Raw genomic sequence first — 22,094 nt, forward strand, 5'->3', positions numbered from 1 at the left:
AGATGGTAGATTGGTTATTTCCAAGACTTCACTTCTTAATAAAAACATTAAAAAACAACTACAGACTGGCTAATATAATTTTATCGGAGCTCTGGAAAACAGTCAAAGGTCTATAGTTACAAAGTAAATGCACAGTAAAGAAAAATCCATATTCAAAATAATCAGATATTTCACAGTAATTTTACTTACCCCTGGCCCACTCACTCACTGGCATTGTGGTCAAGAGGAAGCAACCACTCAATTCCACATTTCCTCTCCATAAATATAGGGAACACAGCAGAACTGATTGGAAATGTTCTAACCTATGTGGAGGATTCCTGAATAACTACCCTCCTTTTTCCCTAACTCTGAGCTCAGGTGGGAAACTGAAGCATAGCTTGGAACTCAGAATGGGAAAAATTACAGGAAAAAGCAGGCACTGCTCATGAAAGCTGTAGGATTACTACAGACCTACCAATCCCTAAACCAATAGATTATGGGTACAGATATACAATACAACATCTAAAATTCAAGAATAAGAATAATTTCCCCAATAAGAACCATTGGGGAAATTATAACATTTGAAGGGACTTCTATATTTAGGGGAATTGGAAAAAAGGTCACATGTACATACACACAGAGGCAAGACTCATTCTCAGAAAAGACCTGAAAAGACGTTATACCTTCACCCCAGGCTGATACAAGGCTCGGAACATGTCTTACTTATTAAAGAAGGATTTCCCCAGAATGGAAACAACCTACTAAAACTAGAAGTGGATGCTTTCTCAAATGCCAAAATTTCAACAAAAATCATGAGGAATACAAAGTAACAGGAAAGCATGGGCTTATTCAAAGGAACAAAATGAGGTGATATAAGCTGTCAGTGAAGAAACATAGGCATTGGAATTACTATACAAAACTTTAAAGGAACTATCAAATGTGTTATAATGCTAAAGCAAAACATAGACATAGAACTAAATGAAACCAGGAAAATAATATATGAACAAAATGAGGTGATATAAGCTGTCAGTGAAGAAACACAGGCATTGGAATTACTATACAAAACTTTAAAGGAACTATCAAATGTGTTATAATGCTAAAGCAAAACATGGACATAGAACTAAATGAAACCAGGAAAATAATATATGAACAAAATGAAAATAATAAAAAAAGAGAGAGATTCTTAAAAAGAAACAAAAGTTATTCTGGCCCTGGCTGGTGTGGATCAGTGGATTGAGCACTGGCCTGCAAACTGAAAGGTCACTGGTTCAATTCCCAGTTTGGAATGCAAACATGCCTGGCTTACTGGCCAGGTCCCTGGTTGGGGTCAATTATGTCTCTTGCATATTGATTTTTCTCACCTTCTCTTTCTCTATCCCTTTCCATCTCTCTAAAAATAAATAAATAAAATCTTTTCAAAAAGTAATTCTGGAGCTGAAAAATATACTTAATTTAAAAAAATTATCAGAGGGGTTCAATTACATCTTGAAAAGTCAGATGACAGAATCAGTGAATTTGAAGACTGGTTATTTGAAATTACCTAGTCTGAAGAGCAAAAAGAAAAGAATAAAGGAAAGTGAAGAGAGCCTAAGAAATGAATGGGATATCAGTAATCAACTTATGAATTATGGGGTTCCTTAAAGGGGAAATTTTATTTGAAGAAATACTGGCCTCAAACATTCAACATTTGAGGAAAGACACAAATCTACACATTCAAAATAAAGCTGCTATAAAAGAAACAAAAGATGAGGTCCAAATAGGATATGTCTATGTGGAGTCACACTGAGACACAGAATTAAAACTTTGAAAGACAAAGACAATGAGAAAATCTTAAAGCGGCATTAGATTTCTCAGCAGAAACCTTGGAGGCAAGAAGGCTCTGGGATGATACATTAAAATTGTTGAATGAAAATAACTGTCAACTATTTTATATCCCAAAAAGAGAGATACTGTCCTTCAGAAATGAGGGAGAAATTAAGAGATGAGAAGACAAACAAAAACTGAGTGGCAGTTCTTTGTCACCATATATGCCCTAAAAGAAATGAGAGTCCTTCAGGTTATAATGAAAGAAAACTAGAGAGTAACTCAAAGGCATATGAATATAAAGATCTCTAGTAAAGGTAAATACATGAGCAAATATAATGACCAGTATTAGTATAATTTTGGTTTGAAAATCAACTTTTTATTTTATACAGTATTCAAAGGGCACATGCATAAAAATTATTATAAATTAATGTTAGGTAAACAATAGAGGTGGAATCAGTTACATAAAGTGGAGGAGAGGGAACTGCATAAAAGTGTAGTTTTATTTTTTTTAATTTTATTTACTTTTTATAATACAATTTTATAATATAATTTTTGAACTGTTCTTTTTTAAATTGTTGTTCAAGTATAATTGTCTCCATTCTCCCCACCCCACCCATCCCCACCTCCCACCCTCAATCCTACCCACCTTTGGCTTTGTCCATGTGCCCTTTATACATGTTCCTTGCTGACCCTTCCCCTACCCCCCTTTATCCTCTCCCTCCTCCCCTCTGATTACCGTCAGTTTGTTCTTAATCAATGTCTCTGGTTATATATAATTTTAGTGTGCAACTGAAGTTAAATTAGCTTATATTTATAGCAGATTTTTATAAATTTAAGATATTTTATATTCTTTTATAAAATGATCTAGATAGATAAATGATATAACATAGTATGTATAATTCCATGGTACCTAAAAAGAAAATATCTGTAGAATATACAAAAAAAGGGACTGGGAAGAGAAACATAAAGGGTCACTAAAAAAGTGAACTTCACACAAATGAAGGCAGTAATGAAAGCAACAAAGGACCAAAACTAAGACATACAGAAAGTAAAAAGCAAAAAGTCAAAAGTAAGATCTTCCTGATTTTACACAATGTTTAATGTGAAAAGATTAATCTCCTAAATCAAAAGATATAGATTGGCATAATGGATTAAAATTATGTTCCAAATATATGGTATCTACTAAGACTTGCTTTTAATCTAAAGACTCAGAAAGGTTAAAAATGAAAGATGATAAAATATATTCCATGCTAATAGTAACTTAATTGATTTATTATAAAGGAATATTTTGCATTTCCCATAGGTGGTGAGGGCTGTACCCTGGCAGCTGCCTGCTCAGTGATTGGTGTGGGCTCTGACATTGGTGGCAGCATTCGAATGCCTGCATTCTTCAATGGCATATTTGGACACAAACCTTCACCAGGTAATATTAATATGGTGATAAGGGTGGTTACACTTTTATGATTTATAGCAATATAGAAATTTGGTCCTTACCAGGACCAAATTTATAGACTACCAGCTCTGTATCAGGCACTCTAAATGTTGTCTCCCATAACTAATTTTGCTTAATTTCCAAAGTAACCCTTTCAGGAAGAATGGCAAATGAAAAAATCAAAACTAAGGAAGAAGTAAAACTGCACATAAGGGATACGTGTATCTTTTCAAATTATTGTTTTTTTTTCTTCTGATAGATACCTAGTAGTGAAATTGCTGGGCCCTGTGTAAGTTCCATTTTTAGTATTTTGAGGAGCCATTGTGCTGTTTTCCATAGTGGTTGCACCAGTTTGCAATCCAGCCAGGAGTGTATGGGGTTCCCTTTCCTCCTTGCTAACTCTTGTTATTTGTTTTATTTTTTATAATAACTGATCTCACAAGTGTGAAGTAATATTTTGCTGTAGTTTTGATTTGCATTTCCCTGATAATTAGTGATGTTGAGCATGTTTGTACATATATGATGGCCATCTTTATATCTTCTTTGTAAGAATGTTTATTCAAATCCTCTGTTCACTTTTTTATTGAATTGGTGGTTGTTTTGATGTTGAATTTTATGAGTTATTTAAAAATTTTCTGCCAAGTGGGTTAACTTTTTGTTCTGTTGATGTTTTCCTTCACCGTGCAAAAGCTTCTTAGTTCTATGGAATCTTATATAATCTTTGCTTTTGTTGTTCTTGCCTGAGGAGACATATCCAAGAAAATATTACATAGGCCAGTGTCAAAGAGTTTATTGCCTTTGTTTTCTTCTTGAAATTTTATAGTTTGTGGTCTAATATTAATACATTTTAAATTTACTTTTGTACATACTGTAAGAAAATGTTCCAGTTTCAGTTTTTTTTTTTTTTTGCAAGTAGCTGTCCCATTTTCTCAACACTCTATATTGAGGAGATTCTCATTTTCCTACTGTATATTTTTGCCTCTTTTGTCATAGATTAATAGACCATATAAGCCTGGATTTATTTCTGTCACCTATATATAGATTTATTCCAGTGATCTATGTGTCTGTTTTGTGCCAGTACCACATTTTTTTTGTTTGCAATAGTTTTGTAGTATAATTTGAAGAGAGGAAACATAAGCTATTATAATAATCATAACTTGCATGTCTTTTTCCATACAAGCAACTATAAACCTACTCTTGCCTACCCTTGTACAAGAACACAACCAGCCCTGGCTGGTGTGGCTCAGTGGGTTGAACGCCTGTCTGCAAACCAAAGGGTCACTGGTTCAATTCCCAGTCAGGGCACATGCCTGGGTTGCAGGCCAGGTCCCTAGTAGGGGGTGTGTCTGCACATTAATGTTTCTCTCTTTCTCCCTCCCTTTTCCTCTCTCTAAAAATAAATAAATAAAATTGTTTAAAAAACAACCAAGCCCTGGCTGGCGTAGCTCAGTGGATTGAGCGCGGGCTGGGAACCAAAGTGTCCCAGGTTCGATTCCCAGCCAGGGTACATTCCTGGGTTGCAGGCCATGACCCCCAGCAACCACACATTGATGTTTCTCTCTCTCTCTCTCTCTCTCTCTCTCTCTCTCTCTCTCTCTCCCTCTCTTCCCTCCCTAAAAATAAATAAATAAAATCTTTAAAAAAAACAATTTTTGTATGTTAATTTTATATTCTGCAATGTTATTGAATTTACTTATTAGTTCTAATATTTTTTGGTCATATCTTGTTCCTGATCTGAGAACAAAATCAGTGTTTAACCATTGAGTATGAAGTTAACTGTGTTTTGTCATATATGGCCTTTATTGTGTAGAGGTATGTTCCTCTTATGCACACTGAGTTGGGATCTTTTATCATAAATGGATGTTAAATTACTTTCCCACATCTACTGAGATCATTATATCATTTTAGTCTATGTTTTGTTGATGTGGTGTAACATGGTGAATGATTTGTGAATATTCAACCATTCTTTTTTTTTAAGATTTTATTTATTTATTTTTAGAGAGGGAAGGGAGGGAGGGGGAGAGAGGGGGAGAGAGAGGAGGGGGTGGGAGAGAGAGAGAGAGAAACATCAATGTGTGGTTGCTGGGGGTTATGGCCTGCAACCCAGGAATGTACCCTGGCTGGGAATCGAACCTGGGACACTTTGGTTCCCAGCCCGCGCTCAATCCACTGAGCTACGCCAGCCAGGGCAATATTCAACCATTCTTGCATCCCTGGATTAAATTCCACTTGATTGTGGTGTATGATCCACTTACTGCATTGTTGAATTTAGTTTTCTAATATTTTGTTGAGAATTTTTACATCTATAATCACCAGGGACTTTATTCTTTAGTTTTCTTTTGTCCTAATCTGGTTTTGGAATTATGGTAATGCTGACTTCATAGAATGAGTTTGAATGTGTTTCCTCCTCTTTAATTTTTTGGATGAGTTTGAAAAATATTACCAGTGATTTTTTTTAAGTATCTGATAAAACTTACCAGTAAATGAGTGTATCAAAAACCTGTGGTACAGATTGAGTTAGAAGATGGTAGCGAGGTAGGTGGGACCTTAAATTTACTTGTTCGTGCACCCAACTGGTACACCTAGCCAATTTTCTGAAGAATAAAGTGAACAGCAAATGGAATCCCAACTTATATGAAGTTTGGAAGTCAAAGACTGCAAAGAACATTAAAAAACGGCCAGTAAGGAAATTTTGTAGGTGGTTGCTGGGCCCTGCCCCTGGGACTGCAGTGGCTGAGGTTCCAGTCCCTGCTGCCATAGGAGCTTTTGAGGAGAGCTGGGTCAGGGATCCCAACTTCGCAGCTCCCTTCTCTCCCAGAACAGGGAAGCCTGCCCCGCCTAGGAGAGACCTGGATGCTTGAAGTTGCTGAGGGGGATAAAGATGTAGTGGGAGACACACAACAGGGGGTGTCCCCCAGCTTAGTCTGAGGTCACTGGCTCCACAGTACCAGAGAAATCAGGGAGCAGGGAGATACCTGGAGATGGGAGAAGAGTTAGGCCCCTACTGACCGTGACCCAGAGAATCTCTGGACTGGTCAGAGAGCTGGGCTTTGTGAAAAGCCAGGTGGTTGTTAAGAACGGCAGCCTGCAACAGAGGGAAATTCACTCAAAAAAAAAAAAAAAGCCGGTGTGCAGCCATTCTACAAGGACCTCTCTTACGCAGTAGCTGGGCCAGTGAAGAGGGAGGAGAAAGGACACTGCAGAGACTGATCAGAGGGCAGCAAGGGCTCAGAGACTTAGTAGTCCCCTGAGAGACTTAATTTAATAGGGGAACTAAACTGCCCAGAAGGGACTTTGAGAGTGCGCAGCACCCAGGCGAGCAAAGAGGGAGGAGGAGGAGGGGTGCGACTTGCTCCTGATCAGTGCACCTCATGGGTGACACAGCGTGGTAGATGAAAGGCTCCGGCCTGGCTCAGATGGACAGTGAGGGCAGCGCAGTGCTCTGAGGGCTTGGGCTGGAGGCTGGGCACCTCAGAATATTGCAGCCCAGCCCTAGCCCCCATCCTTGCAGAACCACAGCAAAGGAAAAAAGCAAAGCCCAGCCCCCCTCTGCCTGTAGCATCCAGGAAGACCAGCAGAATTCGCTTGTCATGTTTAAAGTGAGCAGGAGGCTTCCCCCCCAGCCCACCAAGTGTGAGACAATAAGACCTGGAGCTGTGAAAAGACCAAAGACTGATCCAGAGAGAGATCAGAAGGCTAATGCCAACAACTGAGACACTGAGACAAATTTCACTTTGCTATCCTACAGAATTTGCATTTTACTTTTTATTTTTATCATTTCTTTTATTATTTATTATTTTTTCTTTTTTAATTTTAAAATATAAACTTTACTTGACTCATGCATGCATTTTACCACAATATTCATGATATAATTGCATTTAAATCAAACCTACAGATTAAGAGACATTCTGTCTTTTCAGACAACTTTATTTTATTTTATTTTTTTAAGTTTTGAAGCAAATATTTTAATTACTTTATTGTTGTTCAATTACAGTTGTCTGCATTTTCTCCCCACCCCTCCCCCACACTCCCTCCAAACCCACCTCCCTCCCTTGCTTCCACCCTCCCCCTTGGTTTTGTTCATGTGTCCTTTATAGTAGTTCCTGAAAACCCTTCTCCCCACTGTCCCCTCCCCCCTCCCCTCTGGCTATCGTTAGATTGTTCTTAATTTCAATGACTCTGGTTGTATTTTGTTTGCTTTTTTCCTTTGTTGATTATGTTCCAGTTAAAGGTGAGATCATATGGTATTTGTCCTTCATCTCCTGGCTTATTTCACTTAGCATAATGCTCTCCAGTTCCATCCATGCTGTCTCGAAAGGCAGGAGCTCCTTCTTTCTTTCTGCTGTGTAGAATTCCATTGTGTAAATGTACCACAGTATTTTGATCCACTCATTTACTGTTGGGTACTTAGGTTGTTTCTAGTGCTTGGCTATTGTGAATTGTGCTGCTATGACCATTGAGGTGCCTAGGTTCTTTTGAATTGGTGATTCAGGATTCTTAGGGTATATTCTCAGCAGCAGGATCTGGATCAAAAGGCACATCCAACTTAGGTTTTTGTAGCAAATTCCATACTGTTTTCCACAGTGGCTGCACCAGTCTGCATTCCCAGCAACAGTGCACTAGGGTTCTCTTTTCTCCACATCCTCAACAGCACATATTGTTTGTTGACTTATTTATGATAGTCATTCTGAGAGGTGTGAGGTATCTTATTCTAATCAGCATCTATCTAATGGCTGATGATGTTGAGGATATTTTCATATGTCTCTGAGCCCTCTGTATGTCCTCTTTGGAGAAGTGTCTATTCAGGTCCTTGGCCTATTTTTTGATTGGATTGTTTGTCTTCCTGGTGTGGAGTCATATAAGTTCAATATAAGATATTTTGGAGAACAAACCCTTGTCCAATGTATCATTGGCAAATGTTTTCCCATACAGTCAGTTCCCTTTTCATTTTGATAATGGTTTCCTTAGATGTGCAGAAACTTTTTAATTTAATGTAGCCCCATATGTTTATTCTTTCCTTTATTTCTCTTGCTCTAGGAGTTATACTGGCAAAAATATTGCTACACAAGATGTCTGAAATTATACTGCTTATGTTTTTTCTCTAGGATTTTTATGATATTGTGACTTAAATTTAAGTCTTTTATACATTTGGGTTTATTCTGGTGTAGAATAAGATAATGATCTAGTTTCATATTTTTTCATGTACCACTCCAGTTCTCCCAACACCATTTATTGAGTAGGCTGTCTTTACTCTGTTGTTTGCTCTTCCCTTCTTTGTCAAATATTAATTGACTATAAAGACATGGGTTTATTTCTGGGCTCCCTGTTCTGTTCCATTAATCTATGTGTCATTTTTATCCAGTACCAGATTCTTTTAAATACAGTGGCCTTGAAGTATAGTGTGATATCAGGTATTGTGATCCCTCCAATTTTTTTCTTCTTTCTCAAGTTTGCTGAGGCTATCTGGGGTCTTTGTTGGTTTCATATAAATTTGTGGAATATTTGTTCTAGATCTGTGTAATATGCCCTTGGTATTTTAATAGGAATCATGTGGAATCTATAGATTGATTTGGGGAGTATGGACATTTTCATAATGTTAATTTTTCCAATCCATGAACATACTGTATGCTTCCACTTATTTGTATCTTTCTCAATTTCTTTCTTCAGTGTCCTATAGTTTTCTGAGTACAGATCTTTTACTGCCTTGGTTAAATATATTCCTAGATACTTATTTTTTCATTGCTATAGTAAATGGTATTGTTTTCTTAATTTCTCTTTTTGATAGTTTATTATTAGTGTATAAAAATGCCTTTGATTTCTGAATATTGACTTTGTATACTGTTGTTTTGTCAAATTCATTTATTAGGTTGTGTAGTTTTTTGGTGGAATCTATAGGGTTTTTTTAGGTACACTATCATGTCATCTGCAAACAGTGGCAGTTTTACTTCTTCCTTTCTAATTTGGATGCTTTTATTTCTTTTTCTTGTCTGATTGCTGTGGCTCAGACTTCCAGTACTGTGTTGAATAGGAGTGGTGAAAGAGGGCATCCTTGTCTTGTTCCTCACCTTAGGGGTAAAGCTTTTAGTTTTTGCCTGTTGAGTATAATGTTGGCTGTAGGTTTCTTGTATATGACCTTTATTGTGTTGAGGTATGATCCCTCTATTCCCACTTTGCTGAGTGTTTTTATCATAAATGGATGATGTAGCTCATCAAATGCTTTTTCAGCATCTATTGATATGATCATATAATTTTTGTCTTTCATTTGTTTATGTGGTGTATTATGTTTACTGATTTGCAAATATTTTATTATCCTTGCATCCCTGGGATGAAACCTACTTGATTGTGGTGTATACTCTTTTTAATGTATTGCTGGATCTGTTTTGCCAATATTTTGTTGGGGATCTTAACATCTGTATTCATCAGCGATATTGGCCTGTAGTTTTCTCTCTTTGTTGTGTCTTTACCTGGTTTTGGAATTAGGATAATACTGGCCTCATAAAAAGAGTTTAGGAGTTTTCCCTGTGGGTCCTCCCAGACACTTGTGGTTAGACTTCCTGCTGAATTCTTGAAGCAGACGGTAGGAACTGTACTCCTTTAATTCTCTTTGCTATTCTTATCTGATTCCTTCCTTTTCTCTTCCATCTCCTCTGTCATAGAGGTCTCTCTTCAGAAATATGGGTCCTGCTGGACAGCCACATCCTCACAGTTGGGGTGACAAGACATTCACTCACTACTTTCATTTCCCATCTTCTTTGTGGGAGAGGTCACAGCATTCCACTTCCTCTACTGGAGTGATTGCTTCTGTTGCAATAAAAAGTGCAACCTCTTGCAGTAGTGCCCTGGGAAGCAGGATTGCCTAATGAGTTTCTCCCTTTTCTATACATCCAACCTTGTCTCTGTCCTGCACCAATTGCATACTGGATTCTCCCCTAAACCAGGCTGGACTTCTCTAAATTCTCTGTTGTCTGTGGACATACGCCCAGGTTCACTCTCCAGGTTTTATCCCCATCACATTGAGTTGGAATGGGGATCCACATTGACTCTCTTGGATCCACAGCCCTTACCAAGTTCTTTTTTGTCGATTTTTAGATGCATTGGTAGGCTAGAAACCTTTCATGTACCTTGGTGTAATGTGCAGAGGCAATTTTGTTCAGTTAAACAATATCTAATTAGTTGTATTAAAAATTGAGAGAAAATGAAAACAGCTTATGCCACCATGATGCTCTTGTCTTATTTGATATTTCTTAATCTTTTCTGGTTTTAACAACCACCCTTTGGACACCAAAAATTCATGTCAGCACAGGGATAAGTAACAAAAAGCAAGGAAAAAAAGTGCATGCAGTAGTGCATTTGCATCTTCAACAGTTCAATCTACGTTTATATATTTAATATATTCATGACCCTTTTCATTATTTTTCATTTTTTATTTTTCAAGTAGAGTTTACATTCAATATTATTCTGTATTAGTTTCAGGTGTACAGCATAGTGGTAAGACAATCATATACTTTCTAAGGTAATCCACCCAATATTTCAAGTATCCACCTAGACTGATACATAGTTATTGCAATATTATTGACTATATTCCTTATGCTGTAATTGCATACTTTTTACTATTCTGTAGCTACCAGTTTGTTCTTCTTAATCCATTCACCATTTACACCCAGCTCCCCTCTGGTAACCATCAGTCATTTTTTGTTACTAATTAAAAAATATTCATACATATAACAGATTCATCTTTCTATCTCTTACTTTGGATTGGGCTTTTACGTGTGTATTTTAAGAACCTTATACAAACAAAAATTAGAAATTTTGAAAACCTATGTCCACTAACATGAGCTTAATAACCTTGCAATAACTAAGGACTTTTGTTAGAGATCAGTGGTGATGTGAATGAATTTTTTATACTGTAAAATGAATATAGTATGTAATATATATTTTTGTGAACATCAGAATGTTGTTCTAATGATTGGTGTTACAAAATTACGAATTGGAACATGATTGACTCAGAGTAAGAGATATGCTGATGGATTTTAGTGTAACAGAATATGAAATTCATTGATAAAATTTCAGATTTCTTAGTATAAATATACTATCAGAAACAGGACTTGTCCTGATTTGATATAATATGAACAGAGATAATGAAAAATTATCTGTTAAGATTTTTAAGTACTTCTGCCTTTTCAAATAAATGTTTGTATGAGATTGATTTTTTATATATGTATTTCAAACAAAATTACATATTAAAAAATGTAGAATACAGAAGCAGATATCCGAGTCCAGGTATTTTCTTTTAAACCAAGCATGTAATAGATTTGCAAAAATGTAAAAGAATGCCCTTTTTGCTAAATATATTTTTGTGTCAGAAAATATAGTTGTTTTTTATAAAATGTTTTTGTGCTAATGTGTAATGGGTTTACTGTTACTTTTAAACAATTTAACACATAAATATTTTAGTATTTTTTTAGTTTTAATTTCTAATATGTTAAATATTGATATGTTTAACTTGTATAAACAAAAATTCTTTGGGGTCTTCTATAATTCTGAAGAATATAAAAGGATACTGAAGCCAGAAGTTTTAGAATCACTGGTTTAGTGATTGATAACAGTCTGGGAAGCTAGACTTCAGATATTCTGTCACTTAGTAACTATGCAATCTTAGGCAAGATACTTAATGTCTACCTTAGGTGCCATATCTGTAAAATGGGTATAGCCAAAATACCTATTTCATAAGGTTGTTATGAGAGTTAAATGAGTCAATGTTGTAAAGCTCCTAGAAGAGTATCTGCCACATAGTAAACTGTATAATTTTTTATATTAAAAAAGAGAGCATATATGAAAACACCCATCATACTTATTTGTGAAAGCTAAAAACTTGCCTCCAAAGATCAGGAACAAAAGAAAAATATGTCTGCTCTTGCAGCTTCTATTGATATGAGTGTACTGGAAGTTCTACCCTCCAGTTTTATAATAGATTAAACATGATGGTGAAATACAACATTCAGGGATCATGTCTTTTTAAATTAAATTTATTGAGATGACATTGATTTTTAAGTTTATATAGGTTTCAAGTGTACATTTCTATAATACATCATCTCTATATTGCATTGTGTGCCCACCACCTAAAGTCAAATCACCTTCTTTCACCATATATTTAGTACCCTTTACCCTTTATCTTTAACTACCTACCCCTTCACCTGTCATTCCTCTGGTAACCATCATATTGTTGCTGTGTCTGAGTTTCAGTTTTGTGACAACATGGATAGACCTTGAGAATATCATGCTAAGCAAAATAAGTCAGACAGAAAAAGCTAAGAACCATATAATTTCAGTCATATGAGGGATCATGTCTTATTTTGGACACCTAACCTAAGTGTCTAACCTTTCAGGTGTGGTCTCCAACAAGGGTCAATTTCCTACGGCCAGGGGAGCCCAGGAGCTATTTCAGTGCACTGGCCCGATGTGCCGCTATGCTGAAGACCTGGCCCCCATGCTGAGGGTCATGGCAGGACCTGGAATCAAAAAGTATGTTTGCTTCTTTTCTTTATTTCCTCTCCTTCTTGTCCAGACATTAATTCTTCCTTTTTTTTTTTTTTATTAGAGACACAGAGGTAAACTTCCGGTCTTCAAACAATTAGAGGGACATTTTGTTTGGTGTTTTTTTGTTTTGTTTTGTTTTGTTTTTATGAGAGAGATCTGTATATGTGGATATCGTGCTTCCCAAACTGGGAAAATAGTTTGTAGAAATATCTTACTGTGGAAAAATATGACACAAAGAGAAGCCTATTTTGGCAATGAAAGCAGTGGGTTATTGTTGTTCATTTGGCAATTTGAATACATAGACATTTCATTTTAAGTAAGCTTTTCTGATACTTCTGTCATCTATCACCACACATGTTTTCCAAACTTACTGGAACATTGATAAAGCCTAGAAATCTCCACATTTCCCTTTATAGCTATTTATCACATTTTCCACAGCAGTAACTTCAAAGCGTTTTTATTTTCAGAGAAACTATGAGTTCCTCATCTAGCTTTTGCATTCAGTAATGATCCCACATTCTACCTCACCAAGAAAATGCAATCTATAGAACTTTCTTCAGTCCCTTACATCCAGCTTTCTAGTTCCCCAGCCATTAATTTCTCATTTGTCCTTTTAGATTGGAGAATATGTCTTTCTTTTTGCTTTGATATAAAAATACTTTAACCTATGCTCCAGATCTCTTGTTCTGGTACTCTCTCAAGTCTTTATTCCATTACTTGTCTCACCTTCTATGATTTCAACCTTATATATCTATAATACACATAATATATGTGTATATATACTATACATACATATATATGGTCTGTCCAGAACATATCCAGCCATATAATATGAAAAATAGAAATATTTATTGAAGAAGATACAAGAAACATCGTACATAGGACAATGATGCCTCAGTCCCCTTCAAAGTAGGCATCTTGGGACATCACACAGTTCTCCCAGTTGCCATCAGTTGCCCTGTCATATTTTTCTGAATCTCATCAACAATCTCTTGACTTTCAAAGGTGATTTTAGTTTTGGGTAATGCCAGAAGTCACAGGGTGCCAAATCTGGGCTGTAGTGGGGCTGAGTCACCTGGGTGATTTGATGTTTTGCCAAAAGTCTCTGCACAAGATGTGATGCATGAATGGACATATTGCTGTGATGAAGTTGCCAATCACTAGCTGTCCATAGTGTGGCCCTCTGAATCATCCAAATATCTTCCACAGAGGAATGTTCAAGCTTAATGCAAAATTTGATGCAGATTTGTTGCTTTACTCCAGGGGTGTCAAACTCTTTTTCACTGGTGGCCACATCAGCCTTGCTGTTGCCTTCAAAGGGCTGAATGTAATTTTAGGACTGTATAACAACTGCTTATCTAGGGGCAAGGAGCTCCACACTGCCGCCGGGTAGAAAAAAGGTGGTGGGCCAGATAAAACAAGGTGGAGGGCCGGATTCAGCCTGCAGGCCTTGTGTTTGCCACCTGTGCTCTACTCCCTCAGTCATTTTGAAGGTGACAGCCACACAGTACACATGCTTACTGAAAAGCATCTACCACCCCCACTGACTAGTACAGTGAAGTCATCATTGTTCATGCATGTGCATTCTAGTCCACTCTCCTTGGCTACCAGGTTACATCGATGTCACGCAAACCATTCTCATTATACTAACAATGGCTGGACTTTTTCCGGATAGAATATATATATATATAGAAATAGATATATAGATACATAGATACATAGATATATATGGCCCTTATTTGTTATCATTAAACATGCCTAAAGTGTATACTGATTTATACCTTTCCACAACCAAACAGTTTTTGTCAAGTTCTCTGATCTTAGAGTTTTTGTCAAGTTCTCTGATTTTGGAGATGATGGCCATATTGCCCTTTCCTTCCTTCTTGAAACAATCTCTACCTTTGGATTTTGTGATTCATACTCTTCTGATGTAGCTCCCATATCTATGTATCTATGCCTTTCCCTTTTTTATCTACCTTGGTGGTTCATCCTTAAATATTGGTACTCTAGAGGGTCTTGGCTCACTTCATTCTTCTCTCTTTCCCCAACTTCCTAGGATGACTCCATTTACACCTGCTACTTCAATTTATCTCCCATACATAAAAGATTCACAAATATGCATCTCCAGTTTCTTTTTTTTATCTTAGCTACAAGAGTGTGTATTAACTGGCATACTGGGCATCCTAAGGACCTGATCTAAAACTGATTTCATTCTTTTTTCAAGCCCCACAACACTGATTTGCTATTTCTATTCTTTCCCAGTTTCAGTGAGTATACAATGATCAACCCAGTAACTAAAGCTTGATTCCCCATCTCTATCACTGCTTATGTCTAAGCAATCTCCAGTGAAGATTACCTCATAATTATTTCCTACATCATTACATTTCTATCACGATGGTTACAATTTGGTATAGGCTACAATAATTTCTTGCTTGGATTATTACCAGAGCCTTCTCCATCTTCAGTCTTGACCATTCCAAACTGTTATTTCTCATAGGCAGAGCAATGTTCTTGAATGAAAATCTGAATTCTAAAGGCTTATCACTATTTCTTGCACAAAATTATGAAAACTCATCTAAAGCAGAAACTCAATTGTTAGGATTGAACTAGTGAGTATATATAAGTAGTTTTTTCATACCAGTCCTTTTTTTATTCCTCCACAGATTAAAACTAGATGAAAAGGTACATTTAAAGGACTTGAAATTTTACTGGATGGAACATGATGGTGGCTCATTTTTAATGTCCAAAGTAGACCAAGATCTCATTCTGGCTCAGAAAAAGGTAATTATAAATAGAATCACTTTAATGGAATTCATATTTAGGCCAATAGATGCCATTCTCACCCTTTTCCTTTACTGTCTGCCAGATATTTCTGTGTCGACATACAGAATTAAAATAATCACAATAGTTGTACTAAGTAATTTTTGTTGCAACTTTTATAGTTTTTTGATATTTTATTTGTCTTTTTATAAGAAAAAGGAAGATTTTAAAAATGAAATATAATAAAGCAAATAAATTGCTCAGAGGTAATTACTATTATTTTTTATTTCTGTCCAGTTATTCTTCTATACTTACATGTAGATGTAAATTTTATATAATTGAGATCACATTACATATGTAATTATTCTAATCTGCTCCTTATTTTTTAATTTTTTAAAAGATTTTATTTACTTATTTTTAGAGAGGGAAGGGAGGGAGGGAGGGAGAGAGAGAGAGAGAGAGAAACATCAATGTGCGGTCTCCGGGGGCTGTGGCCTGCAACCCAGGCATGCACCCTGACTGGGAATCGAACCTGCGACGCCTTGTTTCACAGCCCACGCTCAATCCACTGAGCCATGCCAGCCAGGGCTAATATTTTTATAATAAAATGAAATAATGAAACAAATTTGTCTTTTTAAAAGCAAAAGCTCATTTGAAGAAGAGTGATGAAAGAGCCCTGTCAATTTTTTAAAATACTTCCTTAAAAACTATAGTAAATCTACATGTGACACCATTAAAAATAATACAGACCGTTATTTGGAAAACAAGTAATTGTACAGGGTCCTGCAGAAGTAATGCATGCTTGAATGTGGTTGGTAGGATAATAATATGGGTATAATAATTTATAGTTTTAATTTGATTATTTCACCTAAAATGTCACATGGTGTGCTTGGGTGTGATATGTTACACAATTACATGCTTATGATTTTGCAAGAAAAAAGGGCCCTGGCTGGTGTGGCTCAGTGGACTGAACACTTGCCTGCAAACCAAAGGGTTGCCAGTTCGATTCCCAGGCAGGACACAGGCCTGGGTTGTGGGCCAGGTCCCAGGTGGGGGACGTGCAAGAGGCAACCACACATTGATGTTTCTCTCCCTCTCTTTCTCCCTCCCTTCCCTCTCTAAAAATAAATAAATAAATAAAATCATTTAAAAAACTGGCATTATTTGTGCTAGACCCTGTATACCTGTAACATCAAGAAAATTCATGTAAAAACTTTTCCAGTAAGGTTAACAAGTATCTTAATTAAAGCCACAGCATCCCTATATCAGAATCCTCCCCATATACTAGACACAATAGAAAATGATTTTATAGTACCTATGAATTAGTTGAAACATAGGTGTGAAACCTAAATGAAGACAATTATAAACTTGAGTGCCATAAAAGATCATTTCAATATATGAAGACAGACACGGCAACCCATTCTTTTCTGGCCTGAAAAGTTTCTGGTGAGAAATCCTGCACTTACCTTATGAGAATTCCCTTTATGTAACTTCTCTCTTTGCTTTTGCTGATCTTAAAATTCTTTCTTTCTCTTTGATTTTTGACAATTTAATTATAATGCGTCTTGGTATAGCCCTATTTGTGATATTTTGGGCTTCATGACTATGGATGTTCATTTCTTCCCCCGGTTCAGGAATTTTTCTGCAATTATTGTTTTTAATATACATTTTGTCCCCTTATGATTCTCCTTTCCTTCTAGAAATTCCATAATGTGAAATTTGTTTATTTTCATTGTGTTTCATTATTCTCATAGGCTTTTTTCATTGCTTTTTTAATGCCCCTCTGACTGGATAATTTCTAATGTTAAGGTTACTGATTCTTCTGCATGGTCAAGTCTACTTTTGAAACTCTCTATTGAATTCTTTAGTTTGATTATTATATTTTTATTTATTAGGATTTTTAGGGTTTTTGATGGTAGCTTTTTCTTTGTTATACTACTTGTTTTGTTCATGTATTGTTTTCCTGATTTTGTTTACTTGTCTGTGTTTTCTTGTAGTTCACAAAACTTTCTTAAGAGGATTTTTCTGAATTCTTTGTCCAACAGTTTATTGATCTCTATTTTTTAGGGCAGTTATTAGAGCTTTCTTTGTTTCCATTGGCGGTGTCATATTTACCGGATTTTTTGTGATCCTTGATTTCTTACATTGGTATCTGTGCATTTCAGTAATTAGAGAGACAAATCTTTCCCAGCCACTTCAGTTTTGCATTCTGTGTATATACTTCAGCAGGTGTGGCTGCTATTATGGTCTGTTTTTTAGGTGAGGATACTTTCAAGCTCTGAGGATAGGCATAGGGATTCTGCCTCTGGCTGAGAACAGTTGGCTGGGCTGCTGACTTATTTTCCCATACAAGTAAGGATGTAGGATTGGCTCTGTGGTTGCCTGGATTCTCTGGTCAGTCTTAGTACATGTCAGGACATAATCAGTTGTAGATGGGGCCCTGAATTAGCTTCTCTGCACTGACAGGGCAGCAGAATAGAACTCAGGACCTGTACAGCTCATTGTTTGGGTAACTGAATCAGGCCAGAGTGTATGCCAAATTCCCTGGTCAGGTGAGGCTTTGGTTTTCAGGTGGGGGAAGCCACAGGCTGTATTGTCTCTTCAAGTGACACTGTACATAGGACTGATGAATAGGCTACACAGCTTCCTGTGTGCTATGGTTAGGTTCATTGATTGGACAGGCTGAAGTCTGTATTCAGCAATATGTGAGGCTACACATAAGATTCCCTGCCTGGCACAGTGGGAGAAGTATCTGTAAAGCTGGTATAGTTCTTTCTTGTCTTAATAAAGCCAAACTGCATCACAAATTCCTTGGCCAAATAGGGCCACTGGATTTGGTTTACAAACTTTTGGCTCTGCTTACCTCCTCTTGTCTGCAGCACCAGTAGCCTGCATAACTTCCAGAAATTGTCAACAGCCCTTTTAGTCAGATGAGACCAGAAGACACTCTAAACTACAGGGGATACTAAGTCTTAGCTCCTTGCATAGGTGGGAGAGTGAGGGGCCACTCCAGGTTACTCTCAATTTTCCAAACAGGCTCTCTGGTTGGGAGGGGCCAAAAGTTACCATCAGCCTTGGCTATCATTTAATATACCTGCCTATGCATAGTAAAGGAGCCATCCATGACTGGTACTAGCTTTTCTCCAGAGATGGTCAGTTCTGTCCTATTGACTCTGGGCTGGAGTGCTGCACTCTGTGTGGAATACCCCACACAACACAGCTTCTAGGAGTTGTCCCTAGCACTCTGGTTCAATGGGGCCTTAAGTTACTCTCCAGAGGGGTTGGGGCTATGAATCTACTCTTTGTCTGGACATTAGCAAATTGGGCTTTAGGGCTAGCAAAATTCCTCATTTGAGGACTGAAATCAGGCATACCTTTACCCTGCTGAGTTCCCTGGGCAGAATATGCCTATAACTTTGTTCTCCAGAGGAGCAAAGCTATTGGTTGTCATTACTACTTGGCACTGAAGGTATGATCTTGGTCTGCCAAGATCCATGTGCTAGTTGTTTCAAGCCCCTCCCCTTTCTCCATCACATATTTGAAGTGATTTAGCTTCCCAGATTAGCTTGCAATACCCATAGGTTATGTAAGATCAGAGTAGTGGCTTGACAAAGTGAATTCAGTACTAGAAGGGTGCTAATTGTCTCCACTAGGTTCTCTTTTTAAACAGGAGGAGCTTGAGGCTCAGGAGTGGCCTTGGTATATGGTGCAGCTAAGATCTGGGGAAGGAACAATACAGTCAACATGTAGCCCCTTCTCTTACCTTTCTTACATAGTCTGTCTCACTTCTGTGGTACAGAGGGTTGCTTCAGCCTCACCTCCATGTTTTAGGGTTGTCTCAGTGGAATCTTGTCATTGAATATTTGTTAGTTTTTCTTGTGAGGAAGAGTGAAGTCAGGAATGTCCTATTTTGCCATCTTGGTGACATTACTTCTGAGCTAATCCAGTCTGCCTTCTATACATAATTTTTATTTTTTATTGTTTTAAATAATTTTTTAATTTATCTTATTTTTATTTATTTTTAGAGAGAGGGGAAAGGAAGGAGAAAGAGAAGGAGGGACATATCAATGTGTGGTTGCCTCTCACCCGCCCCCTACTGGGGATCTGGCCTGCAACCCAGGCATGTGCCCTCACTGGGAATTGAACCAGCGTCCCATGTTCAATCCACTGAGCTACACCAGCTAGGCCTATACATAATTTTTAAAAGAATTTTTATCACAGATAAATGTTGTTTTGTCAAGTGGTTTTTCTGCATCATTCAAGGTAACGTCATTATTTCTTTCATTTTATTAATGAAACCTATCCCATTGATTGATTTGTGTATGTTGAATCATCCTTGCATCCAGGCATAAATCCCAATAAATTATGGTGAATGATCTTTTTTAATGTTCTGTTGAATTGTTTTCTATTATTTTCTGAAAGGTATTTGCACTTAGGTTTATTAGGGATATTGGCATGTAGTTTTCTTTTCTGGTAGGGTCTTTTCCCACCTTTGGTATTGGTAATTTTGGCCTACTAAAATGAGTTCAGGAGTGTTCCCTCTGTTGATGTTTTTTTTGGGAGACTTTAAGAAAGATAGCATCGATTCTTCTTTAACTGTTTGGTAAAACTCACATGTGAAGTCATCCAGTCCTAGGATTTTCTTCACTGTAGTTTTTTTATTGAGGTATTAGGGTGACACTGGATGACAAAACCATGCGGGCTTCACATGTACAACTCAACAAAACATACTCTATACACTGCATCATGTACCCATCACCCAAAGAAAAGTGTTTTCCATCCCCATTTGTCCCCACTTCACACTCTTCCACCTCCCTCCAACTGCCTTTCTCTGTGCCTATCACCAATACTGTTGTTTGTGCCTGTGTATTACATATATATTTTTGTTTAATCCCTTCACCTTTTATTCACCCAGTGCCCCAACCTCCTTTCCATGACAGCTGTCAGTCTGTTCTGTGTATATATGCTTCTGTTTTTATTTTTTATTAAATTATTTTATTTATTGGGTTCCACATATAACTGAGATAATATGGTATTTATCTGTCTCTGACTGGCTTATTTCACTAAGCATAATAATCCCCAGGTCCTGATGAAGAAGGTAAGATTTCCTTCTTTTTTTATAGCCAAGTACTATTCCATTGTGTGACTGTACCACAGATTTTTTATCCACTCATCTACTGATGGGCTGTTTCCAGATCTTGACCATTGTAAACAACACTGCTATGAAATGGGGGTGCATATATTCTCTGGAACTAGTGTTTTGGGTTTCTTTGGATAAATTCCCAAAATTGGACTTACTGGGTCAAAAGGCAGTTCCATTTTTAGTTTTTTTGAGGTGACTCCATAGTGTTTTCCACAGTGGCTGCACCAGTCTGCATTCCCACCAACAGTGCACTAGGGTTCTCTTTTCTCCACATCCTCACTGGCACTTGTGCTTGTTAATTTGTTGATGATAGACATTCTCACAGGTGTGAGGAGATATCTATTTGTGGATTTCCCCCTTTTTTAAAAATATAATCTTTATTGTATTTTCCCATTACCATTTAGTCCCCTTATACCCCTTTCCCCCAGCAATCGCCACACTGTTGTCCATGTTCATGAGTCCTTTTTCATTTAGTCTGTCTCTGTTTTGCATCATAGTTCAGTTTGTTCATTAGATCCCACATGTAAGTGAAGTCATATGGTAATTGTCTTTCTCTGACTGGCTTATTTCTCTTACCATAATGTTGTTCAGGTTCATCCATTCTGTTGCAAAGGGTAATTTTTTTTATTTTTTGAGGTTGAGTAGTATTCCATTGTGTAAAAAAATTCCATTGTCTTTTTATACACTCATCTATTGATGGACACTTGGGCTGCTTCCATATCTTAGCAATTGTAAATAATGCTGCAATGAACATAGGGGTGCTTATGTCCTTTCAAATTAGTGTTTTGGGTACCTTCAGATATATTCCCAGAAAAATACAATGAAGATTAAATTTTTTAAAAAAAGAAAAACACACAATTAGGTATTTCCTCATGCCTCTGAGAATGGTTATCATTAATAATCATTAGTGACATGAAGCATCTTCTCGTAAGTCTATTGGACATTTATATGTCCTCTTTGGAGAAATGTCTATTCCAATCCTTTGCCCATTTTTTAATTGGATTGTTTGTTTTCTTGGTGTTGAGTTCTACAAGTTCTTTATATATTTTGGATATTAACCTTTTATCAAATGTATCATTAATGAACATGTTTTCCCATTCAGTGTGTTTCCTTTTCATTCTGTTGATGGTTTCTTTTGCTGTGCAAAAGCTTTTTAGTTTCTTGTAGCCCCATTTGTTTATTTTTTCCTTTGTTTCCCTTGTTTTAGGACATATATCAGCAGAAATATTGCTATGCGTAATGTCTTAGATTTTACAGCCTATGTTTTCTTCTATGACTTTTATGGTTTCACAACTTATATTTTTAAAAATATTTTAAAGGATTTTATTTATTTATTTTTAGAGAGGGAAGGGAGGGAGGGAGGGAGGGAGGGAGAGAGAGACAGGGAGAGGCATCAATGTGCGGTTGCTGGGGGTTATGGTCTGCAACCCAGGAATG

General features: G+C 36.9%; 1 protein-coding gene across 1 annotated transcript in view; it reads left to right on the plus strand.

The window, feature by feature from the left end:
- FAAH2 (fatty acid amide hydrolase 2) overlaps positions 1-22,094 on the plus strand; it is a 68,377-nt gene that overhangs the window by 26,581 nt on the left and 19,702 nt on the right. The window contains exons 5-7 of the mRNA XM_028523280.2: positions 3,089-3,208; positions 12,604-12,739; positions 15,418-15,535. Coding sequence (XP_028379081.1) covers positions 3,089-3,208; positions 12,604-12,739; positions 15,418-15,535 — 374 coding nt within the window. The remainder of the gene's footprint in view (positions 1-3,088; positions 3,209-12,603; positions 12,740-15,417; positions 15,536-22,094) is intronic.

Source organism: Phyllostomus discolor, chromosome X (genome assembly GCF_004126475.2).
Source record: "Phyllostomus discolor isolate MPI-MPIP mPhyDis1 chromosome X, mPhyDis1.pri.v3, whole genome shotgun sequence".
Lineage (NCBI taxonomy): Eukaryota > Metazoa > Chordata > Mammalia > Chiroptera > Phyllostomidae > Phyllostomus > Phyllostomus discolor.